The sequence below is a fragment of the Calliphora vicina genome, chromosome 2, assembly GCF_958450345.1.
Source record: "Calliphora vicina chromosome 2, idCalVici1.1, whole genome shotgun sequence".
NCBI classification, from domain to species: Eukaryota; Metazoa; Arthropoda; class Insecta; order Diptera; family Calliphoridae; genus Calliphora; species Calliphora vicina.
This window is the reverse complement of record NC_088781.1, coordinates 13,297,988-13,325,972: the sequence shown is the minus strand read 5'-3', so window position 1 is coordinate 13,325,972 and position 27,985 is coordinate 13,297,988. Positions and strand designations below refer to the sequence as shown.

The 27,985-nt window shown below is 27.8% G+C and overlaps 1 protein-coding gene across 3 annotated transcripts in view; it reads left to right on the top strand.

The window, feature by feature from the left end:
* The window catches only part of spen (split ends), a 136,122-nt gene that overhangs the window by 91,068 nt on the left and 17,069 nt on the right, over positions 1-27,985 (top strand). For all 3 annotated transcript variants that reach the window (XM_065501158.1, XM_065501157.1, XM_065501159.1), the window contains 4 exons: positions 24,200-24,514; positions 24,640-26,711; positions 26,992-27,555; positions 27,634-27,776. In XM_065501158.1, coding sequence (XP_065357230.1) covers positions 24,200-24,514; positions 24,640-26,711; positions 26,992-27,555; positions 27,634-27,776 — 3,094 coding nt within the window. The remainder of the gene's footprint in view (positions 1-24,199; positions 24,515-24,639; positions 26,712-26,991; positions 27,556-27,633; positions 27,777-27,985) is intronic.

Sequence of the window (27,985 nt, the reverse complement as noted above, 5' to 3'; positions counted from 1 at the left end):
ATTGATATTTACTTTAACTAAATCGTACAAATTGTGATGCTAAAATTATTTCTATAAATACTGTATTCTTAGAGGAATGAAGTCAATAAATACGTTTGTAGTTCTAAGTAATTAAGATAGCGAATTAATTCGTGCTGAATACTTTAATGGAATTGTTAAGAGAATATATTTAATTGGATTTTAAAAACTTAATTACGAATTAATTCTATCGAATCTTTGACTGATAAATCTTTAATACTTTTTCTGAATTCTATAGAAAATTTCTTTCTCAAATGCTCAAAATACCTTTTTCTTCTTTTTCCCTGTTTAATATTTATTATAAATAACTTCTTAAACAACCTTAGTAAATAGTATTCATGCTGAAAAATATTACATTACACTCCTTAAACGTATAATTGCTTCATTAAATATTCATTTTTATGGAATTTTTCTTACACCCCAAAAATAAAACTTTTTGTCAAGAATTTTAAATGAGCCAGAGATTAGCAATTTTGTTTTATTATTCAATTCTTTTGTATACGCTTTAGTTTTATTATTATTTTAAGTGTTTATAATCATTAAAATTGTTATTTACCAGTACTTATTCGTATTCTTAACATTTTCTGTTTTGTTTTCAAAACTTTTGTGACATTTTACCGAAAAGTTTTTTTTTTTTAAAAAATAATGATAGTTTAAATAAAGAAGCTCAGCTGCTTTTAAAAGCTAAATTTTTAAAATTTACTTTGAACTTAAAACTAAAGGAGATTATCGTATAAAAAATAACTTAAAATGTTTTTGTTTTTAGATTTATGCATATTTCAAACATTTAATGAGAATACTTTTAAAAGCAAACATTTTATAAATTGATTTTTTTGTTTAAAGAGCATACATTTTATTGTTTAAAAATGTATTATTTTTAAGAACCTATTCATTTTGGCTGTAATATCGTTAAAAACTGATCAAGGGAAGATATATTTTGAAAGTTTATAGTTATACATACACTATGTCTATATTTTTGTCAAGACAACAAATTTTGAGATATAGTTTCCAATTATTATTATTATTGCTTCGTTATGACAAAATTGTTAGTGCTTTTGCTCAGACAACTTTGTCTTGACAACAAATATTATTAATTGTTATGATAATTATTTGTCAAGTATAGACAGGAGGTAAATAACGCAAATTTGTTTAGTGATTTGCGTTTTTTTGCATCTGTACGGTTAGTATCACTGTCAACATGTCAATTTGCTAAACATCGTTTGACGTAAAGCAATGTTGCCATACAGGCGTTTACAAACGTATTATTTAGTATTTTGGTTTAAAGAAAACCGTTTATATCTGGGCATTTATGATCCGATTTCAATGATTATTGTAACTGAGACAATCACAATAAATGTCGAATAGAATTGCGTGTTTTTCTATACGCTATATTCCCAGGGATCTGGGATCGAATATGATGGCTCCGGAAAACCTATGCAATATTTGTTTGGGTCAAAATTTGTAACTGAATTTTGAACCGGTTATCGTATCTCGAATAGGTTGAAATTTTGTATTATAAATTGTATAATTATATAACTTGATTTAATTTAAAGTTTATTTTCATATTTTTAAGAAGATTTTTTATTATTTATTTTTTCTAAATTAAGTAAAGTTATGTGTTAACTAATATTTAAACTGACAGTTTTCATACAAACAAATTTTTAAAAGACAGTATAACTAACTATTAGTGAACGCATAACCAGTCTTCGTGTGAATGGGGGTTACTATATTTTAAATTTGCTTTAAAATGGGAAATTATTTTTTTAATCATTCCTTTTAAACAATAAATTTGCAACAAATTTATTAAACATTTAACATTTCTAATTTTAATTTTAATAAATTCCACCTTAAAATGCAACCATGCTGATTTAAGAGTAACCACACAGCGTAATAACTAAACGAGTTCAATCATGCAATTAACCTTTAATCGAACTAAATTTGTAAATTGCTAAATAATCATTAATTATGCAAGCTATTGTTGCTTGTATTTTTATTTATAACATTTTGTAATTAAATATAAATAAATTATGTTTTACATTTTATTAATTATAAAAAAAAAAATATTTTTTTGCTACTGCACACATTACTGACTGACTGTCATTTAACTTTTGTGGGTTGTGATTTATCATATAGTATTTTCCAACATCTGTCAGTTTTGGTTACATGTTATTTTACAAAATTTTTGCTGATTTTCTTATTTATAATTAATTTTTTTTTTTCAACATTGTTAACATTTGTATGAAAGACTTGATGAGAAGAAATTTTGCAACATTTTGTATTGTATTATATTGTGTTGTAAAGTTTTTATTTAGACTTTTCCTTTGATCTGTGAATTTTGCAATTTACTATATATTGTATAAGTAAGAATGTGTGTGAATGTATGTTTGTGGGCCTCAAATAGGTTTCAGTTGAAATTTTTCCCCTTTGTTGAACTAAAGCGATTTTTGTTATTTTATTATTACTTTGCAAATCGTGTTATTAATTCATGTTACATCTGCCGTTTAGATTATTGTCTACAACTTTGTCGTTTTCTGTTTGGTTTGTTATAATTAATTTATGCATCAAACGCAAATTGAACAAAAAAATGGGCTTAAATATGTTGCAACTGCACGTACAATTTATGTGTTGGCAATTTGTAATTATTTTTTTGCAATAATTTATAAATAAGTTATTAAAAAACCCTGACTATAAGACAAAAATAGCTAGCAAGGAAAAACATACTAATTTTCAATTCTTAATATTATAACTTTGAAGCTAATTACAAAGTTTTTATTAAGCAAATTTATTTTGTTTAAAACATGAACAATTTTGATTAAATGACACAAGTTAAAGAAATGTCATGAGTTTGCACTGAAATTTCATGTGTTTATAGTATTCTGACAGTTTTTGAAACCCCCTGTCTACAACGTTGTTCTAGCAAGGACATAACATCGATCAGAGTAGTCCATACGAGACAAATCCATGTGTGCACAAGTAATGGTTCGCTGAGTGAACAAATTGATGGCTCGTCAAGACCATGAGTATCAGCTCTTTTAACTTCAAAACTCCAGTTCATAATCATATTTTATTTTATCAAAATGTTCATTCTAATAAGTTACACATTTCATTATGATTAAAGGGTTAAAACTACTAACTATTATTAACACTATAACTAACAAATATTAATTTACCATGTTATTATAAAATACTTTTATTTAAACCAAATTATAATAACATTTTGTTCTGTTTTTACCATTTAATTTCTATTTAAAAAATAATTTAAATTTTTGGTAACCACAACCAAAAACTAAATGAAAAACAAACTTCAACACAAGTTATAATGAAACGTAACAGACAACAAACAACTGGTAACTATCAACGGACCAGAAAATAATTTGGCAAACAAACTATTTTACCACATTTTATTGGTTTTTCGGTTTATATCAAACAAATGTTTGAAAGGAAAAACCAAAATTGAAAAAAATTTAAAGCAAATACCAATAAAAAGGAATTTGTTGCAAATAAATCAAAATTATCTAAATTGATAGATTTTATGTCTGCAAATAATTAGTAAAAATATTTAAAGAAAAAATATGTTACTTAAATGAATTTGTTTAAAAAATAACAAAATATAAACAAATTTATTTTAGTTTATTAAAAATGTTCTTTGTTTTGTTGTGTTATATTTAAAAATCTTAAATGCCAGTCTTTCTTAAAGAGTTGCTACTGTTACAAACGATATGGCAACCACTTGACATTTGTTGTGTTTGTAAACAATTACGTTTGACGTAAAGCAGTGATGCCAAATAAGCGTTTTCGTACGCTAAACTTGAATTATATTTCAGTGATGCAATATCAATTTAATTATGAACTGATCGTATTTTTTTCTATAGAGATTCCATACAGATGACATAAAAATACATTTGAAAATCTATTCTCTATGGATATCAAAGTTAATACTGGTTTTCCTTAATTTCTTTCTTATTCAATTTTATATTTTTAACAAATTTAAGTAAAATTGCTATAAAATTTAATTAATTAACATAAATGTACAAAACATTTGTTCAGTCGGTTGGTGGGGTTAATTTTTGAGGTTTTATATGTTTGTTTTTCTGGTTAACTCAGTTTTTTTTTTCTCCAGTCAGTAACGTTTCTTTTTTTGTGCTGCGTATATTTGAGTTCTTCATGTGGTTTGAATTATTTTCCAATTCATATGCATGTTCTGTATATTAAACATAATGTACGAGGGAAAATGTTAAATCATATAAACGTGAACATAATTAACATAATTGGAACGTGCTGGGTTTTTTGTTTGTTTGTTTGTTCCTATAATGTAGGCGTGGTTTTGTGGTTTTAAATGAACATATATACACAAATGAAATTTCTTTTTATAATATTAATAACTATATAAATAAAAAATATATGGATATAGTAAAAAATAAACAAACATTGTCGACAACTGTCACTAAATAATAAATTATCCTTATACGGACTCCTCTCTTACTCCCTCTCTCTCTCTCTCTATTTGTGTGTTGGTACAATTTGCATACATTCAATCATTGTACATATAAAGCAATCAATAATAAATTAAGTTAAGGGTAGGGAAATGAAATTTTAATAAATTACAGAATATTTTAATGAATTATTTATGTGAATGTATGAAAAATAATCGTATTAAAATTTAAATATTTAATTCAAAAACACATTTAAAATTTTAATTAAAAATTCAAACAAACACACAAAAAATATTCGTATAAAAGTACAGAGAAAGAGAGAAAATTTCATTTAAAAGGAAATACTACCTGACGTATGAGTTATTTTTAATTATTTATACTCAACAAACAATAAATATTAATCATACGTCTGCATCAATAGGATCACGAATGCAAAAGTTTTGAAACCTTTGTCCAGGTAACCAAATCAATCAATGAATAGTTTTACATTTTGAAGTTCATAGAGAACTGCGTAGAGGATACAAAACTATGGAGTCTATAGAAATATACGTCAGATTTTTGTGACTGCGTTAATGTTGCATAACATTAATACTTTGCAATAAAATATGAGCGGAATCGTCTACAAAATTTAAATTTAAGGAAATACTACCATGACGTATGAGTTATTTGTAATTATTTATATTTATCAAGCAATTAATATTAATCATAAGTCTTCATTTATAGGAACAATTACTCAGTAGTTTTGAAATCAGTCAATCAATCAAAGAATAGTTATTAGTTTTATTTTCATATAGAACTGTCCATATTAAATGCTTCAAAGCTATGAAACTATTCGAATATATTTTGAATTGTTGTTGAATTTTGTGTTTCTTTCGTTAGGTACTGTGCGTTTTTTATTTATTTATACATTAAAACCTTTGCCTGAGGAATTTATTGATCCAAAAATCAATACTAATTAAATTAACTGACATACAAAAATATTACAGAAAACCATTGGAATGAGCAGAGTTTTTTTCACACTGATAAGAAGTATTTTATGAAAATAATTAAGCTTCCCGAATTGACCTTTAGTTTTTTTTATTTAATAGTGTCTTAAATAATAATAATTGTTTAATAACAGTAAGGCTTTCGAAGAAGCATATTTGGCATCACTGCTTTACTTCAAACGTATTTTTTTATGTAAATAATTGACAGTGATGCCTCATATTTTTCCTAATCAAATGTAAAAAGCGTCAGTGATGTACAAATTTGCTGCATTTACGAATGTTCGCATTCTCTCAGTCCTGCTTCTTTCCGGAACCAATTTTAGCATTCTTCTAATATTAACTATTACGACTATTATCTATAACCTTCTTCTAAGGATTTTTCAGTTCATTTATTATTCCTTTTTTTAAATTTCAAACTAATAACTTAGCTTACAAATCGTTTGCCATTACAATAAACTACAATACCCAGTTTTGCACTCATTTCATTTTTATTTATTTTTTTCAAGTGAAAACTTTATTCCCAGAAATAACATTTAAATATGGCTGCTGCTGCTGCAGCTTCTGCTGCCAGCCATCATGTTCTATGTACCGACGTAAATGTGAAGGACATTCATTGCACTTTGCTGTTGAATACGTAAATATATACTTAAGAGCATTTACTATACAGAGTATAGAGCAGCAGCAATGCCAACAGTATTCATAAAAGATAAAGTTGTTCTTATGTATTTGTTCCAGCGAAAAATAAATAAAAAGAGAAAAATCATTGAAAAATATTGTTAAGTAAAAATTTTCTGAAAATCAACAAACGTTATTGTTAATTTTTTAATTATTGCCTACATAATAACATATTTATTATATTTTCGTTTTAACCACGCATATTTCACTATTGACGTTTTAATTTTTCATTAAAAATTTGAAATGACATTTTGGATATTTTAATTTAGTTTTTTTTCCAGTTCCGATTCAAATATAACGAAAATATATGAAAAGTGTCAAATTTAGTATTAAATAATAAAAGTCTAGCGTTTAAAATTGTATATTTGGCATCACTGCTTTATGTCAAACGTTTGCTAATGCAGTGATGCCATCCATACATTTTTGTAACCAATGTAACATTTTAGCATTAGTGACGCACAAATCTACACGAATTATCATAATTAAATACAACTAGTTAAAATTGAGTGTTTACCAGCTTCTAAAAGAGTAAATTTGTTTAAATTTAACATTTGTAGTTAAATATTTAGTTTCTTTTAATGATTCACATACATGCTATGTAAAGGGAATCGCTTACTTGGCTACAACTGAATCGGTTACTCGAATAATTGATATTAGTTTTGGAAAATTTTTATATTTTCTTGTAATTTTAAAAAAATACAGTAAATGTAGGCTAAAAATAATGGAAATCAAAGCGGTTACTTGTCGAAAATTTAATCGGTTACTCGAGTAATTGATATTAGTTCATACAAATGGTTAAATTTTCAGCTAATTTGAAATAAAAATATTTATTCTAGACAATACATAAAGGAAACCAAAGAGGTTACTTTTCGAAAATTTAATCGGTTACTCGAGTAATTGATATTAGTTCATGAAAATGGTTAAATTTTCAGCTAATTTGAAATAAAAACAATAATTCTAGACAAAAAATAATGGAAACCAAAGTGGTTACTCAATTATAATTAAGCAGTTATCTTGTAAATCTTTATCTTTTTACAAAAAACTTTTTAATTTTTTATACTAAAATATTTATTAGATTTTTACATCTAAAAGAAATTTGAATAAAATCGGTTACTTGTGAAAAATAAAATCGATTAATTTAAAAATTTTTTTTTTAAATAAATAACATAATTGTAATCAAAATGTTAATCGGTTACTTTTCATAAATAAAATCTATTACTCTAGTAATCGGTATTAGTTCATAATTTTTTTATACATTTTTTAGCAAATTTAAAATAAATATCATAATTGTGGGCAAAAAGTTATTTAAAACAAAGCGGTTACTCATTTGTAATTAATCGATTACGGAATAAGTATGTAATTACTATTTTCGAAATTTTTTTTTTAAATTCTTAAATTTTTGTCAATTTTACATGAAAATAATGTAAAATATATCGGTAACTTGCCAATAATTAAATCGGTTACCCGAGTAATCAGATACTTTTTTCCAGAAAAATTTTTCTGAAAATTTTAATTAAATGTAAATCGCTGACTTGCCTAGAATGTAATCGGTTACAAAAATGTAATCGGTTTATTCTAAAATATGAATAAAATCGGTTACTTGTCAAAAATAATATCGAGTAATCGGTATTAGTTCATATTTTTTTTTTAATTTTTAGCAAATTAAAATTAAATATCATAATTGTAGGCTAAAAGTTATGTAAAATAAAGCGGTTACTCATTTGTAATTAATCGATTACCCTATATGTAATTATTTTTGAAATTTTTTCCCAAATTCTTCAATTTGTGTCCTAGTGAAAGCATTGCATAATTACACGAAAAAAAATGAAATAAATCGGTTACTTGGCAATAATTTAATTGGTTACCTAAGTAAACAGGTACCTTTTCCAGTAAACTTTTTCTGCAAATTGTAATTAAATGTAAATCGTTTTTAATAATCATTTACTTGCCAAAAATGTAATTGGTTACTCGAGTAATCTCATTTGTAATTAATCGGTTACTCTATAAATACATAATTATTTGCGACTTAATTTATTTTAATAACTTAAAAAATGTTCAATATGTTTTTATTTTAATAATGAATTTTTAAAAAATGTGTCTTCCAATAAAATAAGTATTTTTTTGTAATCAACTCTTATAAAAGAATTTAATTAACTACTCAAAATATATTCTTCTATAACTGCGTATTTTTATAAAAAATTCCATTATCCCTAAAATCATAATGTAATATGCCTCAATACCTTTTATATAATGGAATTTTTGTTACAAAAAAAATCCATCTTTTGCAGATACATACATATATTATTGTCGTAATAAAAGCATAGCTTTTTTCCCAAATACCTTTTATGCACTTTAGAGAGTTTTCAACTCATCTAATCATCGTCATAGTCAATATCATTATGGGGCTCTAACTAATGTACAACACTTACTTACAATGCAGAATTTAAAAATAAGAAATTCTCTAAAAATTTTTAGAAAATTTCAATACAAAATGGCGACAAAATGCTTTCATTTTCCGTTTCTACGACCTCATTTCTAAATAAAAAAAAAAAATGAAAACAATTTAACACACATACAAATACGCACTTGCACACCAATATACACCAATACTACTACTACTAACACTACAACAACATTAAAATAACAAATTGAGAATACGAATTTTTATATCCAGTTAGATTAACCAACACACACACTTACAAAACACACACATACACAAGTAAATATTATCTTGTAGACAATAAAATTTTATCCAATATGTGTTTGTATGTATTTGTAGCAGCCACATACACACAAAATGATAATGGCAGGATATAAAAAAGAAATGGTTGATTTTAATTTATATTCTATATTTTTTCTCTGAGTTTTTGCTCTAGCAGTCACAAAAAAACCATAGATTTGTTGTATATAATATAAAATATATTATTTTTTTTTGCTATTGTTGTTATTTATATAATACATACATTCTTGTTATATGTACATAGAAAATATTTAATGGAATTTGTTATTGAGAGCACAATCAAACCAAAATAAACCTGGGCAAAGTATATAAAGAGAGCCAGTGAGCGAGCTATAACTTAATGTTTTATGTAGTAGGTATTTAGGCGCCTGCGCTTTAGCTGCAATCTATTGAGTTCCTTTTCACAGGGTTTGCACTTCACTCGAGGCCCATTGTTTGTATGATGTTGTAGTTGTGACGAGCCTTTTTACTTCAATTATGAAATCTCTGTGAGTGGGTGTTGAAAAGATTTCAAACAAACACCTTCTAATATATATACAATAAATGTATAACCTTTTTACCTCACCCCAACTTTCTTCCTTGTATTATTTATATAAATGTATGTGTATGTGCTTGTGTGTGTGTGTATATTGTTTGTTGTCTCTGGTTATTGTCCTGCCAAATTGAGCGCTTTTTTCTCTTTTTTTTCTGAGTATCTTTTTGCTTAAAATGCAAGATATTAATTCAGAAATATTTTTGCTGCAGCACTTCTTTAATTGAGGTCGAAAGTTTAAAATAACAATAGTTCAGCAGAGAAATAAAAAACCGTAATAAATGTAGCATTTTTAGCTTAAAATTGAATCCAGGCAGCAAACATATTACCAAAAGACAGACACACACTTGATAATAATTTAAAACCGTTTTTAAAAGGTATTCAATTATTATCAAATGGGGAAAAATAGTTTGTATTACAATTAAAATCTAATGAAAATATTTTTTTAATTTGAAAGTCTTTAGGTCCTGATTCAGAAACAATTTTAAAATTTTTGTATGAAAAAACCATCAAAAATAATTTAAAAACTGTGATTTTCATACAATAATTTGAAAATTGTTTTCTTTTCATGTTTCTAAATCAGTCACTTAATTAAATATAAATGTTAATTTTCATTTAATTTTCTTGTCTATTCATCTAATATATATAAAATAATCTAATATAATTCTCGGCTTATAACATTCTGCTTTAAGGCAAGTTAATGTTATATATTCGAATATATACACCCTCACCTAAATAGGTTACTCGAGTAATCGCACATATAAATTCCAGCAAATTTGAAAAAAAAAATCAATTAAATACAAATATTAAACCAAAATTAATTTAAAAACAAAAATAAATTTCTTACTCGTTTCTAATAATCGGTTACTTGTAAACAAATTAAATCGATTACTCGATTAGTCAGATAAATTTTGCAGAGAATTTTTAATAAAGATCTAATATAATTCTCGCCTTATAACATTCTGCTTTAAGACTAGTTAAAATTATATATTTGATTGTGCCGAATCTTATATACTCCTCATCTATATCGGTTATTCGAGTAATCGGACATATATTTTCCAGCAAATTTGAAAAAAACTCATATTTAAATACTAATATTAAATCAAAATAAATTTAAAAACAAAATAAAATTGGTTACTCGTTCCTAATAATCGGTTACTTGTAAAAAATTAGGTTACTCGATTAGTCAGATAAATTTTCCAGCTAATTTTTAATAAAAATTTTAAGTAGATGTAAATATTTGGTAAATTAAATTGGTTACTTAACTTTAAAAATCGGTTACTTGAAAATAATAAATCGATCACAAAAGTAATCGGTATTAGTTTATGAATATTGTACCATTTTTAGTAAATATGTAGGCAAAAAATTATCTGAAAATGGTTAAAATTGATAGGTTACTTGAACAAATTATAACGGTTACTCGAGTAATCGGTATTAGTTCATGAATATTTTTAGCAAACGTGAAATAAATACGATAAGTAGGCAAAAAAATATGTAAAAAATGTTAATATTGATAGGTTACTTGAAAAAATCATTACGGTTACTTGAGTAATCGATATTATTTCATGAATATTTTAACATTTTTAGCAAATGTGAGATAAATATCATAGTTGTAGGCAAAAAATTATGTAAAAAAATTTAATGTTTATAGGCTACTTTAAAAAATGATAAAGGTTACTCGAGTAATCGGTATTAGTTCAAAAATATTTTAAAATTTTTAGTAAATATGAGATGAATGTCATAAATGCAGGCAAAAAATTATGTATAAAAGATTAATAATGATAGGTTACTTGATGAAATGATAACGGTTACTCGAGTAATCGATATTAGTTCATGAATATTTTTCTATTTCTTAGTAAATGTAAAATAATTATCATAATTGCAAGCAAAAAATTATGTAAACAATGTTAATATTGATAGGATACTTGAAAAAATTATAACGGTTACTCGAATAATCGGTATTAGTTCATGAATATTTAATAATTTTTAGCAAACGTCAGATAAATTGAATTGAATTCATTATGAATGAATTCTCAAAGGAATGAATTCGAAACATTTGAATTGCAAAGGAATTAAGCCTATGAATTAATTCGTTATAAATTTTTTAACGGTTTGGTGAATTGATACTTTTGAACCTTTGATTATTTTAATAGATTTATGTTAAATATATTCTTATAAAACAAGTTTTATCTACATAATTGCATTTTTTCTTCATGTTTTTAAAACATGTCATTAGAAAAAAAACGTATTCCTTTCATTTTTCTAACTATTATTAGCAAATACTACAAAAGTAAATGACATGGCTGCCCTGTTATATTAAAGATTATTACAGAATGAACTTTTTTATTTAATCTTTTTATATTATATTGAACATAAAGTAGAAATAAAAAAAGACAAGAAAGAAACTCAACCATAAATCCTTAAATTCCTTTAACTTTGCTAAAACCTTCTGTCCCTTCTGTCACTCCGTCTCTGCCCCCCACCCCCATTCTTTGCACCAAGAGGGTGTCAATTTTCATTTATAGCTTCCCCACTATAGCACAAACATACACATGTGTTTCATCGCCACCATCATCATCATCATCATTTTCTATTACAGAATTTTCATTATGTAACTAGTAATTGAATTGGGTGAGTGTTTGGGTTATAATCCTTTTTACATAAAGCCTTACGATAGATCTCTGCCGCTTCCTCTATTTTACACAGAGTATTTGAATGAAAGTCTCTTATAATATCATTTTGTAGTGGGTTTCTTGGTTTTTTCTATGGGAGCACACACAATTGTTTGTACTTTGAATTACATTGCACTTTGATGGTATAGGAGTAATTTCCATTAAACTATAATGCTTAGGGTTTATTATAATTTATTAAAGATCATTTAAAGTTTTTGAGGTTAAAAGTTATCAAGCCTTTACGAGATGTGACAGGTTAGAAAAGCTTAAGTTTTAGTAAATTTCGACAAATTGTTTTGTAATATTTAGACACTGAGGCAAGATTTAAGCAGCAGGACATACATTGGTTAGTCCGTTTTGCATTGAAATATAACTGGGACATGGGACATGGGACTGCTGAATATAGAATACTGACTTTTTTCTTAACAATCATCACTAACATTGCCTTCAATATCTTAATTTAACTCAAATGTAATGTAGGAATATAAAATCCTTTTTATAAAGAAGAGAATTCCTTTCGGGAACTTATCAAATACCATCATTGTCTTTACATTTCTTTTGTGTTTTACACACCTCCTCCTTCTTTATTCGTCCTTCTAATCAAATACCTAAAACAATTACTAGTCCTTTGTGTGCATATTTTATTCATCTATTGTCGAACGTAAATATAGAAATTCTACAAACGCTACAATTATCCTTCCTTGATGATGAGTCACGTATTTGCCAAAGACGCTACGAAAAAAGAAAACCTAGAAAGAAACCAACCAATCATTTAACAAACTTTGTGAGACTCAATTCCAAACACAATGGCAAGAAAATTGAACAGTTTTTGCAAAAATCTGAAGACAACACTGAACTGACTGAAGCTGCTGCATCCGTTTGATGGAAAGAGAAGGAAGTCGAACGAAATTAAATAAAAAAGAAAGACAGACAGACACAATACGTGAGATAAACTAATGTCGATGTAGCACAAAACAAAACCAAATTAAAGGCAATGAAGAAGATAAAACCAAAAAAAAAAATAAAATAATTTTTCGAGTAGTAGTTAGACAATGATGAGGTTTGATGAAAAGAATCTTATTTTGTTGTGGTATTTTTTTTTTCCACACGGGGGTGAGGAGGATAGGAAGGAGGCTTAATCCTAACGAGTAAGATGAGCCTAAAAATAACCTAAAGGATAAAAAATAATAATAATAATACATACCTTAAAGGATGTGAAATTCATTAAATTTGACTATAGTTTTAAAATAACGATATATTAGAATCACTAACAAAAGTTTTAGTAAATACGCGGGTATTTTTCTTAGAGTTGTTTAATTGTTATCTCTGTTGGATCACACCATATTACGACGACCTCAGCTGGAAAATTGTAAACAAAATTGTTCTATTCTCATCGTATTGTAGAGTTGTACGTTGTATGTAACGGATTTCCTTCTTTTTATAAATTGGCATTCACTATACATTGATATCCCTTCTTTTAATAAATTGGAATTCATTACACATTGATATACTAAAGTTTTTTTAATTAATTATATTTTTTTTAGTTATTTTATCAACTGTAAACAAAATTACTCTTATATCAATACATATTTCCATCAACGTAATGGCTTCATATTTATATATAAAGTGAGTGACAATACAATGGAAACTTTTGTTTGGAAAACTATTCCAAACATATTTGAGCATTTCCATAGAAAAGTCCAACGTTACCGGAAATAAAAATGTTCATAACGAAGCAATAATATTAATAAATTGAGTCTATAGCTGATAATTTCATTATCTTGAGAACCATTTTGACGTTTATCATGGCAAAAATTGATCAGGTATTGCCATAGGCTTATAAATATTTCTATTAACAACAAATAAGGTTTTTTTACTTGCAGTTTACGTTTTTTGATAAATAAAATGGATCTAATAATCACAATTTTACATTAAAATGTGACTCGTTCGCGATCATAAGTGTATCTCGCAGAAATCAAATATAGTTAATAAATAATCTGAACAATACGAATAACACTTAAAAATAATTTTCATTTATACAAATAAAACAAGTAAGAGAGCTATATTCGGCAGTGCTTATACAAAATTTAAATATTTTTGGGAAACAAAATTAAATTTTTTTTTCGAAATTTTTTATTTTTTTAAATTTTATGGCAAAAAAATTTTAAAATTTATTTTAAATTTAAAAAAAATTTCAAATTTTTTTTTTTTAAATTTATTATTAAAAAAATTTATAACAAAAACATTTTTTCGGTGAAAAAAAATTTAGGTTACATTTTTTTCCGAATTTGACTTTTGTAGGTCCGACTTACTATAACCTTATTTATATACGGCGTTGCAAAGGTATTTGAAATATCTATCATTTGATATCCATATTGTCTATATTAATGACCAGCAATCCAGATATATATCAAAAATAGTTAAAAAATCGACCCGAACCGGGTCTATAGCGGATTCGTAATAAGTTTGTTGCAATTCAGCAAATCAGTGGACCCCGAAATATTACTAAAACATTCAGCACAATCATTTTTATTGATATTTTTCTTAAATTATTTGGTTTAACTATAAAATTAGGCACTATAATACTTATTTTAGCCATTTTCTGGGTTAAATTTCTCTCCGTGTTTTAGCAGTTTACACAAAGGTGCCACATGAAAGGAGTTATCACATTAATTAGTGAGTCAAATAATCAGTGGTCACTGAATTGCACTAAAATAATCCTCGCAATAATTTTAATTGTGATTTTCTTAAACCATTTGATTAAACTATAAGATGAATTGTTTATTAATAGCTTTTTATTTTATAATTTCTCTCAGTGTTTCAGCAATTCAGACAGGGGTCCCACATGAAAGTATAACAAAAAGGAGTTGCCACTTTAATTAGTGAGTCATTTAAAAATAAATACTCGCTTATACATACAAAAGTGCATAAATAAGCGTTTTTTTATGTAAGCATTCATATATTTATGTGTTTAATTTTTTGCTTTTTATATAAAATTCGGAATTGTATGTATAAATAGTTGTTTTTAGTTGTATTTTAACTGTATACATACACATATGTATGTTTGGATGTGTATTTAACAGTAATGCAGTTTTACTTCTGCCTAGATATTTTTGGGCTCTATATACCCAGGTTGTGCTGCAAAAACAGAACAATATACAATATCATTACACATTCCAGCAAAAATTGTACTCCCAGTTTTCCTAGTTTTTTTTATTATTCATTTCATTTTATTTTCGTATATATACATAAATATGTACATACGTTCTATTTATGACGCCAAAAAGGGAGAAACTAAAGCAACAAATGTATGTTGTTATGGTTATCGGGATGTAGCCAGCCCCCCTACACCAGTACTTACACCCGCCTGCTGCTTGGTATGAATGAACAGCAAATTTCCAGTTGTTTGCATGAATAATGCTATTCCCTCCCCATCTGACTGACATATGGACATGTGTCAGTTGTTGGTTGCCACATATTACTTCATACTCGTATTCTAGGAGTTTTTCTTCATTTAGCTGAATTGATTTTTTGCATTAAATTACTGGGCAACAAAACAGTAATTGCAGCAACAGCAGTAACTAGCAATAACAGCAGCAGCAGCAGCTAAATATGTAGCTACTACTCGTACATCATCATCATTATCATCATTGTGATGTGGGAAAAAGCGCGCATGTCTGGAAAATTTTTATGAAAATTGAGGATTTTTTTTTATTTGTACCCATATACATATGCATACATAAATTGGAATGCTCAAATATATGTACATATGTATGTATGTATGGATTTACTCAAACACACACTTTGATACATTCAGGAATATGAAAAATCTATATACATTTGTATATATTGATATTTAACTGTATAAATGTATTGTTGTTTGTATTTATAACCAGTAATTTAAATCCTATGAAATGCTATAAATTTGCCAACAAAAATTTAAAGATATTTTGTTAAAATGTTACAAATAAATTTTAAGAAAACCTATTAAAGTAGATTCCTTTTAATTTGTTGAAGTTTGCTTATTTTTTAGAATAGAATATTAAGAATTTGAGGATATTTTTATAGCGTTTAATTAAAAAAATTACAATACAATGTAAACTTCCACAAGAAAGAATACTACAACAAAATGAATATGTAGAAATATGTTATTTTGATCATTTCTTTTTTTAAACAATTAGTGTAAATCGCTAGAGTCAAGATTTGAGAAAATTTAAAAACCCAAATACATAATAAACGATTTTAAAGCTGGATTAAAGAAAAGAATTATCTGTGATACATATCCAATTAATTAATCAACAGTTTCACAAATTATAAAAAAAAATCGGGAGGAAGCAAGACATATTTAATCAGATGGCAGCGTAACGCCAGCTGATTGTTTTGGCTCTACTCATGTTTACCTTCTGAAATGTCAAAAACTTGTTTACAAAATTTTTTAAATTTGTTATGAGAGTAAAAAGATTATATTATATTTAAAAAAAGGATGTTTTGTCACCGCCAAAAAAAACTATTTCATTTTAAAAAGTTTGTTTTTGTGATTTTTTTTGACATTTTAGAAGATAAAAATGGCTGTTGTTCTTGTATGTTGTAATTGTTGTAGTTACGCTGCCACTTGGTTAATACATCTTGGGAGAAAGACCTTGTAAAACTATTCCAAGACCTTATTTAATAAGGTGTTCTCGTTAGCCCAGCTGATCACCAGCCCAACTGTCAAAATTTGTGTTTAAGTTTGATAACATTGGAAAGTGACAAAATTAAAAAAAGTGTAAAACAGATTAAAAAGTAAAAAATAATGCAAAATATGAAACATGTGTGTAAAAAATTTACGAAATACCCAAAAAAAAAAATTAGGTGAACAAATTGTTGGAAATAGGTTAACAAATCGAGGTAGTCCATAATGTAAATTGTGTGCAGGGCACCTGCAATTTATCAAAACTAAAAATAATGTTTGGAAATTAATAGTACATTTTAAAACTTTCGGTTTGTTTCGGATTAGGCCGAATACTATTTTTTTTGCCGGTTTCGATCGGACTCTAGAAATTAATGCATTAGAACAATTCAAAACATACTATTCAAAAATATATTAAGGCAGATTAAAACGGTTTTCTTTTTTAATCAATATTTTATTTATTATTTAAAATAACTTTTCACCTTCCTCTTATTTAAAACAAAATTAATAGCCTGTTCCACAATATCGAAAGAAAGATTTTGTTCGTATTCTAAGCAAAAGAAAACTGATTTTGGTTTTCTTAACTACTTTGTACGATACCTATTTTTCTTTAAGTGTTCACATTAACAAATCTTAATTAATCTATGTATGTTTAAAACTTAATTATATAGAAATTATAACATTTTTTATTTTATATTAAAAACCTTTTTAAAATGAAAACATAAGTTTTGTTTATACAAATGTATTTTATTGTAGTGTTTTTATACATATTTCTTTTTATATTTGCATTTTGTTTTTAGCTTTTTCTTTAAATGTGAATGACTTTTTAATGATGTCAAGTTTATTAGACAATGCGATTTTTTCTGTTAGTGTAGTAAGCATTGTTTTCAAAATGTAAAATTGTACAAATCATACAAATACACACAAAAATATTTAAAGCAAATATAAAGAAATAACTAATTTTCATAGAAACACACAAACACAAGAAAATGGTTTTAAATAATACAATGAATATTTGGATATAAATATTAAAAATGTTGTTTGTATTTCTTCTGAGGGATCTTTACCTTGGATTCTTTCCTCATCTATCTTTCTAAAATGTCCATTAATTAGACAAATTCTCAATTTTTTTAATGATTACCTTTTTTAATAATATTTTATAATTTATTTTTATTTTGTAACATTTTCCATTAATATTTTTAAAAAACTAATTTTATTTGCATTATCATTCGTTATTGTATCATCCAAATATTCCAATGAATATTTGATACTTCAAATTCTCGATTTTTTAATGTTTACCTTTTTTAATATTATTTTATAAAATCTACTTTTTATTTTGTAACATTTTCCATTAATATTTTCAAAATACTTATTTTATTTGCTTTATCATTCGTTATTGCATGCCCAACACAAGTAAGTTGCCCAGAAATATTCTTCTTTGAAACATTTCATACCGCAACATGTTGCTGGGCAACTCTATGAAATGTTGTGTGCATACTTTATCAACAAAACTGATAAACATGTTTACGACAACATGTTTCTAACAAATCTATATTAAAAGCAGTGTTGCCAGTGATTTTTATTTCCTAAATAAGTAGAAAATTTACTCAAAATTTTTTTAAATAAATTTACTTATTTTTAGTGTTTTATCCTTCGAGTGTTTTATCAGTTCGAGAACTAACTTCCAATTTTAGATCATTGATAACCTCAATGGAAGAAATTTTTAAAAATTTTGTGATTTTTTTGACATTTTAGAAGATAAAAATGGCTGTTGTTCTTGTATGTTGTAATTGTTGTAGTTACGCTGCCACTTGGTTAATACATCTTGGGAGGAAGACCTTGTAAAACTATTCCAAGACCTTATTTAATAAGGTGTTCTCGTTAGCCCAGCTGATCACCAGCCCAACTGTCAAAATTTGTGTTTAAGTTTGATAACATTGGAAAGTGACAAAAAAAGTGTAAAATAGATTTAAACCAGTGATTTTTATTTCCTAAATAAGTAGAAAATTTACTCAAAATTTTTTTAAATAAATTTACTTATTTTTAGTGTTTTATCCTTCGAGTGTTTTATCAGTTCGAGAACTAACTTCCAATTTTAGATTATTGATAACCTCACTGGAAATAATTTTTAAGAATTTTTAATCTTTTAAACAATTACTTCCAAATATTGAGTTTTTACAATACGTGACTCTCGATTTTTTTAAATTGAGTAAAGTCAACTTTTGGAACTTTTATATTACAAAAAAATTCTATATTTATTTTAAACAAAATATTTATGAATTCATACATACTTAGTTAATAGTTGGCAACACATTGTTTCTTTTATTTTTAAAACATTTTAAAACGTTTCACATTCAAAATACAAAATGTTTGAAATGAAAACCATTCTTAAGCCAGGTACCTGATTACTATCTATACAAACTATAAATATTATTTTCATGCTGTACATTCAGAATAAAGAACATTTTATTTTTGCCTGGGAAAACTTGCTTGTTTTGTATTTTTTGGTTGATGTTTTCGAACAACTCAGGTATACAAATGTTGCTTCTTCTTTTTTGGGATATAGTCCGTCTGTCTGTATGTCTATATGTGTGTGTATGAATTATTTCTGTTAGGTATGTGTGTAATCCTAATACCTGAGTAAATAATGCCAGAAGCAGCGCAGCAGAATGGTAGAAATAATCAACCATCAGCAGACGGTCGCATACAATTTAGGGATTTTTTTTTTCAAATAATAAAGTTTATTATTGTTTTTAAGGTTGTGTACCATTATTAGTAAATTGTATTAAAGACGAACGACAATTTGAATAGTTGTTGCTTTTTTTATTCATTATTTTTGACAAAGAATCACACTTTACGGGTTTTGTTTTATTATTCTTGTAACTGCTCGAATATTTTCGAATTTTCGTTTGTATTTAACCAAACATGAAAATTTACATATAAGTGAAGAATGAAATAATTTCATGCTTGTTTCGTTAGTTCAAAATATCTACAATTAAGGGACGAAATAGAATTACATACATGTAATTAATCATTTGTTTTTAAAAATTTATTCGTTTATGTTTAAAGAAAAATTTAAATGAATAGTTTCAAAGTGTTGGTTAAATTACAGTTTACATTAAATAATCAAATATTATTATAATATTACGAACAGAATTATATAGAAATCTATGCGAATTGACATTAAATATAAATTTTCAAATAAAACTTAATAATAATTGTAGTCTTATTATATTTTTTCAAAATTTGTACTACAAAATAACAATGTATTTCAAATAAAATTAAATAAGGAAATATTCATATTTTGATAATACTGGTTTTGGAAATATTAATAAATTTAACTATTGAATAATAGAACATTTTTTTGGATCAAATATTAATTCATCAAACAAAATCTTAAGAATTTTGTATTTATGTTTATAAATTTAACTATTGAATAATATAATATTTTTGTTGGATTAAATATTAATTAAATCCAAAAAAATCTTAAGAATTTTGTATTTTTATAGTATTTATTAATATATATTTCTATTTACTTATTAAACTAGCAGTCTGCTAGAATTTTTGTAAATATTTCTACTTTAAAAAACATTTCCAAAAAAGACTTTTATTTGGAAGATTATCCAGATAAATTGAGCGAACTTACTCGATTGTAATAAAAATCCATCAAAAGTTTCAAAAATTGTATGTCATATTACCTTACAATATAAAACTTTTTTTTTAGATATTTTTCATTTCACAGGGTATTTTTTACTAAGTAATAAAAGATCATTATTTTGTTATGAAAAATGAAAAGTGAAATGTAGCAAACAATATTAATGAATGTTACATAAAACGCGCCCCTTGATTCCAACCGAGATAAAAGTAGCAAAATAACAGGCAGCTGTTGAATTTTATATATTTTTTAACTGTTCTCTTTATTAAAGAATTTTCCTTCAACCACTTAATTTTATTGCTAATTCCTTTTTGTAACATTTTTTGGGAACAAAACATAAAGAGGGTAGTTTAAAAATAAAATATCAAAATTAAAAGAAAAAATAACAAAATTTAATAAATTTATTTAAACACTGTTCATTTGTATGCTATTTGTATTTGTAAAATAAATTTTATTTAATTTGAAACATAAAATAATAAACTTACATTATTAACTAAAATTCAAATTGTACATGTGTTTAGCATAGTAATTTTGTAGATTCTTATATAAATAAATAAAAATGGTATTAATATGTTTGTTTAAGTAAAGAATTCATTCATTGTCATAAGTGTAAAGAAAACATCCCTAAAACAGACAGGCAGAGGCACATATTCATTTCGAGCGTGGTCTAGCTGGGATGCATTTTTTTCATTTTCTGCTTGTACTCGTATTTTGCATTTAATGCGCAGCTTGTTTACATCGTGAACTCAACAACAAGCTAATACTGGAATAAAATATATTAAAAATTAAATATAAATAATTAAAAGAAAAACAAAAAAGAAATAAGATTTAATAATAATTATAAAAATATATCAAAAAAAGTATTAAACTAGCCAAGCTAGCAACAAATAGTGTTTATAAGTGATTATTTTTAAAATAAAGCCTATTTTTCATACCGTTGGATAGTGAAAAATGGCTGAAAATTAAATATTTTATCTACTCACAGTTGGATAGAGTTAAAATATTACAAAAACACAATAATAATAAATAAATATTATTTAACCATACGGTGGGATAGTGGTTAAATATAAACAAAATAAATTTAAATAAATTCAACTCAACTCAGACATAACAATTAACAATGCCCAACTGTGCATTTAACAACTGTGTTAACCCTGTACATACAAGCATAAATCCAAAACACAGCAACCCTGACAACGCAACAATAAAACGTATATTCTTGACGTAACTCTACTACGCGTTGTTGTGTTTAAGCAAAGTGAAAACAAAATTAATACCGAAAATAATCCAAAAATATTGTATTTACTTAACAAATTAAATGCTAAATGTTGAAAAAATTATGCAAAGGTAAAAATATTAAATGTTATAAGCATGTGTGTTTAAAAAATAATTGAAAAAAAATCGTGGTTATTGGTGGCAAATAAAGCAAAGTATTAACAGTGTTGACAACTAAATTAAAAATATAACTTTAAAGTGGTGATTTTTTTAGAAGATCTATTAAAAAAATTATTTAAAATTAAATTGGTTAAAATATTAAAAATGTGTGTTATTAATAGTTTTATAAAGGCAAATTTTGTAATATGAAATAAATGAAAACAAATTATATGCATTCCCAATAAACAAAAATTCTTATAAATTACTTTATGATAATGCTACAACAAAAGTATCCATTAAAAAAAAACATGTCCATAATAAATTTGTATAAGCATGTGAAATAATCCGTAGTACCTATCATGCCATAATATAAAAAACTATTTGTTTTTTTATAGCTAACTGAACGAAGAAATTTTATTTTTGAAAGATTCTTTTAAAAGTTATACCTAGTTGAATTTCTTCATTGTACATATTTAAGCAACATTTTCATTAGGTTGTGTCCAGTTAGGAACTGTGTACATACATTAGGGTGGTTATGAATTTCGGAAATATGTGATAAATCTTCTAAAATTTTAAATTGTTTCCAAATTTATTAAATATTATTTCTTATATCATATGTAGTTGTAATCTGTATTGAACTATATTTTAAAAAATTGGTTACACACATGTAATTGTATATCACAAGAGATTGGTATAAAAAATCATCCAATTTTTCTAAAATACAAGCAAAAAGCTGGCTTAAATATAGTAGTTTTTTACTTGTTAGTTAAACGTAGCTTAACACGATGTCAAGTTAAACCTGAAACAAATTTAGTCGGGCATTAATCAATGTAAATTTTAACTTTGTAAAAGAAAAAAATAATTTAATGTAGGTATATAAAATAGATATTAAAACTTATATTGATGTTAATAAAGCAAATCAAAAAATAACTGCTAAATTGTTTATTTTATTTTTCAGCTGTTTGTGATCTTAGGTTTAAGTCGTCAATGATACTCGTCTAGTTTTTTTATTTGTTAGTTAAACGTAGCTTAACATGTTTTTAAGTTAAACTTGAAACAAATTTAAGCGGAGTTTATCCTATATTGTGTTTCACACTAGTGGATTACTAGCTGTAATACTTAAAATTTTATAAAAAAGCATGTACACGGTACATCACTTTTTTGTAAACTTTAACTTTTTAAAAGTTTATTTTATTTTTCAGCTGTTATGTTTTGACAGTTCTTACTTAGATTTAAGTCGCCAATGATGCTCAGTTAAACCTAGATTATATGCAAATTTAAGTTTAAGCTAGTGGTTGTATGGTTGTACGAAAGTTCGCATTTCCGCAAGGGTTGAAAACGGTGAGACGTTTAAGTTGTTTGAAATATGTTTTCCGAAGCGCTCAGATAAGGTACGGATAAATTATATACCCAGACCCCATAAAGTATATATATTGTAGATCGTTGTAGATAGCGGATTCGGTATAGCCATGTCCTTGGGTATGATGAAATCAACTAACTGAAACCCTTAATAACTTACATACATGATTGATACATCAATAGTATAGTCCCGATTAGATTGCTATTTAAATTCATGAAAATCGTCAAACAAATAGCTGTATATAAGCAACCACGACTATCTAGATTTTTGATGGCAAATTTACTGAAAAAAGCGTAACCACTTTATTTTGCAAAAATTGTTTTGACTTTGTTTACTCTTACAAGTGTTTCGTGAGATCAAACAGAATAAACTAAAATAAAACTAAAGGGTCGATTATGGATAGCACCCGAACTTCAGTTGCGTTGCCAGAAGGCAATCACAAATTTCTGGTTGTCAGTTTGGCAACAGAAATGATAGCTCTCAGTTGCCATCTGAAATACCATTTAGACAACTGACAACGCAACTGAATTTCGGTTGCCATCCATAATCGACCAATAATATTTGTTTTGAATTGTCCTAAAAAATTAGTTTTATGGTTACGTCTTCTTTGTCAAATATTTGGCATGTGTGAGCCTACCTTAACCCTTAACTGGTGTCGATATTGCCAGTTACGATATCGATATTTTGTTTTTAAGTATTTTTTTAATATTTTTACCCCACGATATCAATTAAGGGTTAAGTCATTAACATTGACAATATGGACAATAAAACGGGATTTCTGGAAAATACAATTCTTGTATATTACAAATTTTACATTGGATAAATTTATTGCTAAGGGCTTAGGCCAGAGACACAGGACATTTGTCGCGATTTTAATGACATTTTATGTATAAGCTGTTTAGAAATATGTACATACTTTATTAAAATTAAGATACAGTAACAAGTATTAAACTATTAACTAAATTATTGATCAACTATTAATAAAATCGCATAAATTATTCAATACTTTACAATATATTTAACATATTTATATAATAACCAACATATAAATTAATTGTTTTATTTTTGTTTTTCATTTTTTGTAGGTCTACAGAAGACGTATCACCACCGAACTTTTCAGAACGGAACAGTGGCTACTATGAACGCAATTCTCGTTTAGTTTCCGAAAGCGATTCCTATCTAAGGCGTTCAAATAACAATAATTATCAAAGTAGTAGCAGTAGCAGCAACAACACAAATAATAGCAACAGTAGTAGTAGTAGTAATAATAATAGTTCTTCAAATAATCCGGATAATAGAAGTCGTACACGAGATAGGTTATATAGAAATGGTCCTAACGCTGTGGGAGTGTCAACAACAACAACAACAGGTTCATCAGCAGCAACATTGTTAAGTGAAAGGTAAGTTTGTGCGGCAAAATAAACATTTGTAAGAGAACTTTAAAAAAAAAAATAAATTACATAGTTAATTTTTAAACAGTTTTTTATAAATTAAACATTTTCAATATTTGCACAATGTTTATTAGAACCTCTAGTGGCGCTAGCAGCAAAATCAATAATAGCCGTGTGCCGCCTACGTCATGGTACGAAGCTGCTGCGACGTATACAAACGGTCCTGGTGGCAGTGGCAATGCCGACGTCTCAGCAGCAAATATCAATCACTATCAAACTGCCGCCTCAACAGAATTACAAGCAGCAGCCGCAGCAACAACAAATTCCACCACAACCTCATCCTACACCGCATATTCCTACGCTTCTTCACCTGCCCACAACAACAACAACCACAATACAACATCGACGACGACCACGTCGTCCTCACGCAATTCTACATTTTACGGCAAAGATACAGACAAAGATTCCGAAACGAATTTGTCTACAACGCCGCCGTTGTTAAATAAGAATAAACATAAACTTTTAAAGTCTTCATCGTTACGCAGTGGTTCAGCATCACCTACAGCATCATCCGCATCCGCGACGTTGTTAATTGGTGGAGTGTCAGGAGCTGTGTTGGCTACAATGACTTCGTCCTCGTCAACTGCAGCTTCTACGTCGTCATTATCATCGACCTCTAACAATAATAATAATAACAATAGCAGAAGTAACCAAACGGCAAATAATAGTTGTAGTAGCGTTAGTAGTACAATCAATAGTAGTAATACAAATAATAATAATAGTTTAAGCGGAATCAGTAGTAGTGTAAAAAATACAAATAGAGATGACACACATAGTGGTAGCGGCAACGTTAGCGGGATTTTAAATGCCGCCGCGTTAGCAGCAGCTGCCTCTAAAGGTGGCTCGTCGTCGTTAAGTGATGGCCACAAAAATCATAGCAGTAGTGTTGGTGGCGTTGCAAATTCCTCGTCTAATGCATCTGGCAACACCTCTTCCAATAATCCATCAACATCCGCCTCGCATCATACATCGCGTTCGGCGGCGCATGGTCATTTTCATGGACGCAGCACTACTTCATCCAGCCGTTCGCATTCCCGTTCTCCGAGTAGCTATAGTTCGTCTCACAGCTCTTCTTCGTCGTCCTCTTCAACCGCCTCGTCACATTCACATGCCTCCAGTCCGGTAGGCGGCCGAGATGTGGAAGTCTCATCTGTAGCACATGCATCGAGCAGCCGATCCGGATCACGTAGTCTACAATCGGCTGTTGCAGTGCCCGGCACATCGTCCGGCTTGAATCCCAGTGGCTCAAATGTTTGTGGCAGTAGTAGTAGCAGTACAAGTTCAACTAGCTCTGGTACACCTACTGGCAACCCCGTTGTACATTCCGAAGACAATCGTCCCCTGGCGATACGTGTACGCAATTTACCTGCCCGTTCCTCGGACACCTCCCTGAAGGATGGCCTTTTCCACGAGTACAAAAAGCATGGCAAGGTGACGTGGGTCAAGGTTGTGGGTCAAAATGCCGAACGTTATGCTTTGGTGTGTTTCAAGAAACCCGAAGACGTTGAAAAAGCTTTAGAGGTATCTCATGATAAACTATTTTTTGGGTGTAAGATCGAGGTAGAACCATACCAGGGCTACGATGTAGAAGACAACGAGTTTCGCCCCTATGAAGCTGAATTGGACGAATATCATCCGAAATCGACGCGAACCTTATTCATTGGTAATTTGGAGAAGGAGATCACTGCCAGTGAGTTGAGGCAACATTTCGAATGCTTTGGCGAAATTATTGAAATCGACATTAAAAAGCAGGGCATGTCAGCCTATGCATTCTGTCAGTATTCCGATATTGTATCTGTGGTGAAGGCCATGCGCAAAATGGATGGCGAACATTTGGGTAACAATCGCATTAAATTGGGTTTTGGCAAATCAATGCCCACAAATTGTGTATGGATTGATGGTATTGGTGAGAAGATCTCCGAGTCGCATTTGCAATCTCAATTCTCGAGATATGGAGCTGTCAGCAAAGTTGTGGTGGATCGACAAAGGCAATTAGCCTTGGTATTGTATGAACAGATACAATACGCCCAGACGGCTGTCAAAGAGATGAGAGGTGCAACCTTGAGGGGACGTAAACTTCAGGTGGATTTTGCCTCCAGAGAATGTCAAGATGCGTTTTATGAGAAACTGGAAAAACAAAGTGCAGGTAAGGAAAACTAAGAAAAAATGCCAACTATATGGAAATCAATTTCAAAAACGAAGTTATTTGAAAACGGAAAAAGGTGTGATGTGTTTGTTATTGTTTAAACGTTTATTTTGATTCTTTTTAATTCATTTTTATTAAATTTTTTACATAAATGCTTTAAAATGAATTGATATATATCATCTGGTATTGTTAAAAAATTATTCTTAAAATCGGACCTTTCCAAATCGATCGTTTTTCATCATATAAATTTATTTTATTTCAATTTCCAATTTTTGTTTAGGGTCGCGCTTTAATCGCTATGAATCGCAGTCACGATCTCGTGCTTCTTCATTTAGTCGTCACCAAAATTCGAATGATGGCTGTTCTCCAGGCAATACGCCGGGCAGCAGTAGTAGCAGTAGTGCCGGTGTACCATCCTCAGCACCAGCTCTATCTTCTGCCATAGTGGCAGGATCATCTGCTCTCTCCGTGTCTAATACCGCCAGTGGCAATACTCTAGCCTCAGTGGTGGGACAAACATCGGGTAATACAACGCCAGCACGTAGTCGAGGTTCTCGCAGTTCTCGACACACCATGGACTATGAGTATCTAGATACACGTAGATTTCGTTCCTGTGATGAATATAGTCAGGGTTCGGCCACATCGCACGATGAAGACAACTCGGCTGCGAATCATCCGTCATCCAATATAAACTCGTACAGTGGTATTGGTCTGCGGTCCGATTCACCTCTACTTTCACGATTGGGCCCCATAGTAAATAGTAGTGGCAAGGAATCCAGTAGTGAAATGCTGGAGATGGCTTTAAGCCGTCGACGTTGTGATAAAAGTCCCGCTAAACAAAAAGGTAATTCAAATATTCAATATATTCTAGATTACATACTTTGAAACGGTATAGTAACATTTTTTGAAATCTTATTTTAAGGTGATATACGTTTATTTCAAAAAGAACGTGCTGTTCTGCTGGAACAACTAGAAGAATGCCCGTCCAGTGGTGATGAGAGTATAGTGAGCCCACGTAAACGCATTAAAATTGATCATCATTCCATTAACTCCTCCAGTGGATTGGTAAGTAACACCAAGCTAAATAAAAATGTCGGTGCTTATTAACATATTATGAGTTTAAAAAAAATAAATGTTTACTAAAAAAAATTATCTTTAATAACATAATTAATTTTTAAGTAATCGAATAATTCGGCTCAAATAAATGTAAATGTATTTTTTTAAAATAAATTTACAATATGTATCTTGTCCCAGCTTTTTTTTTTTTTTTTTGC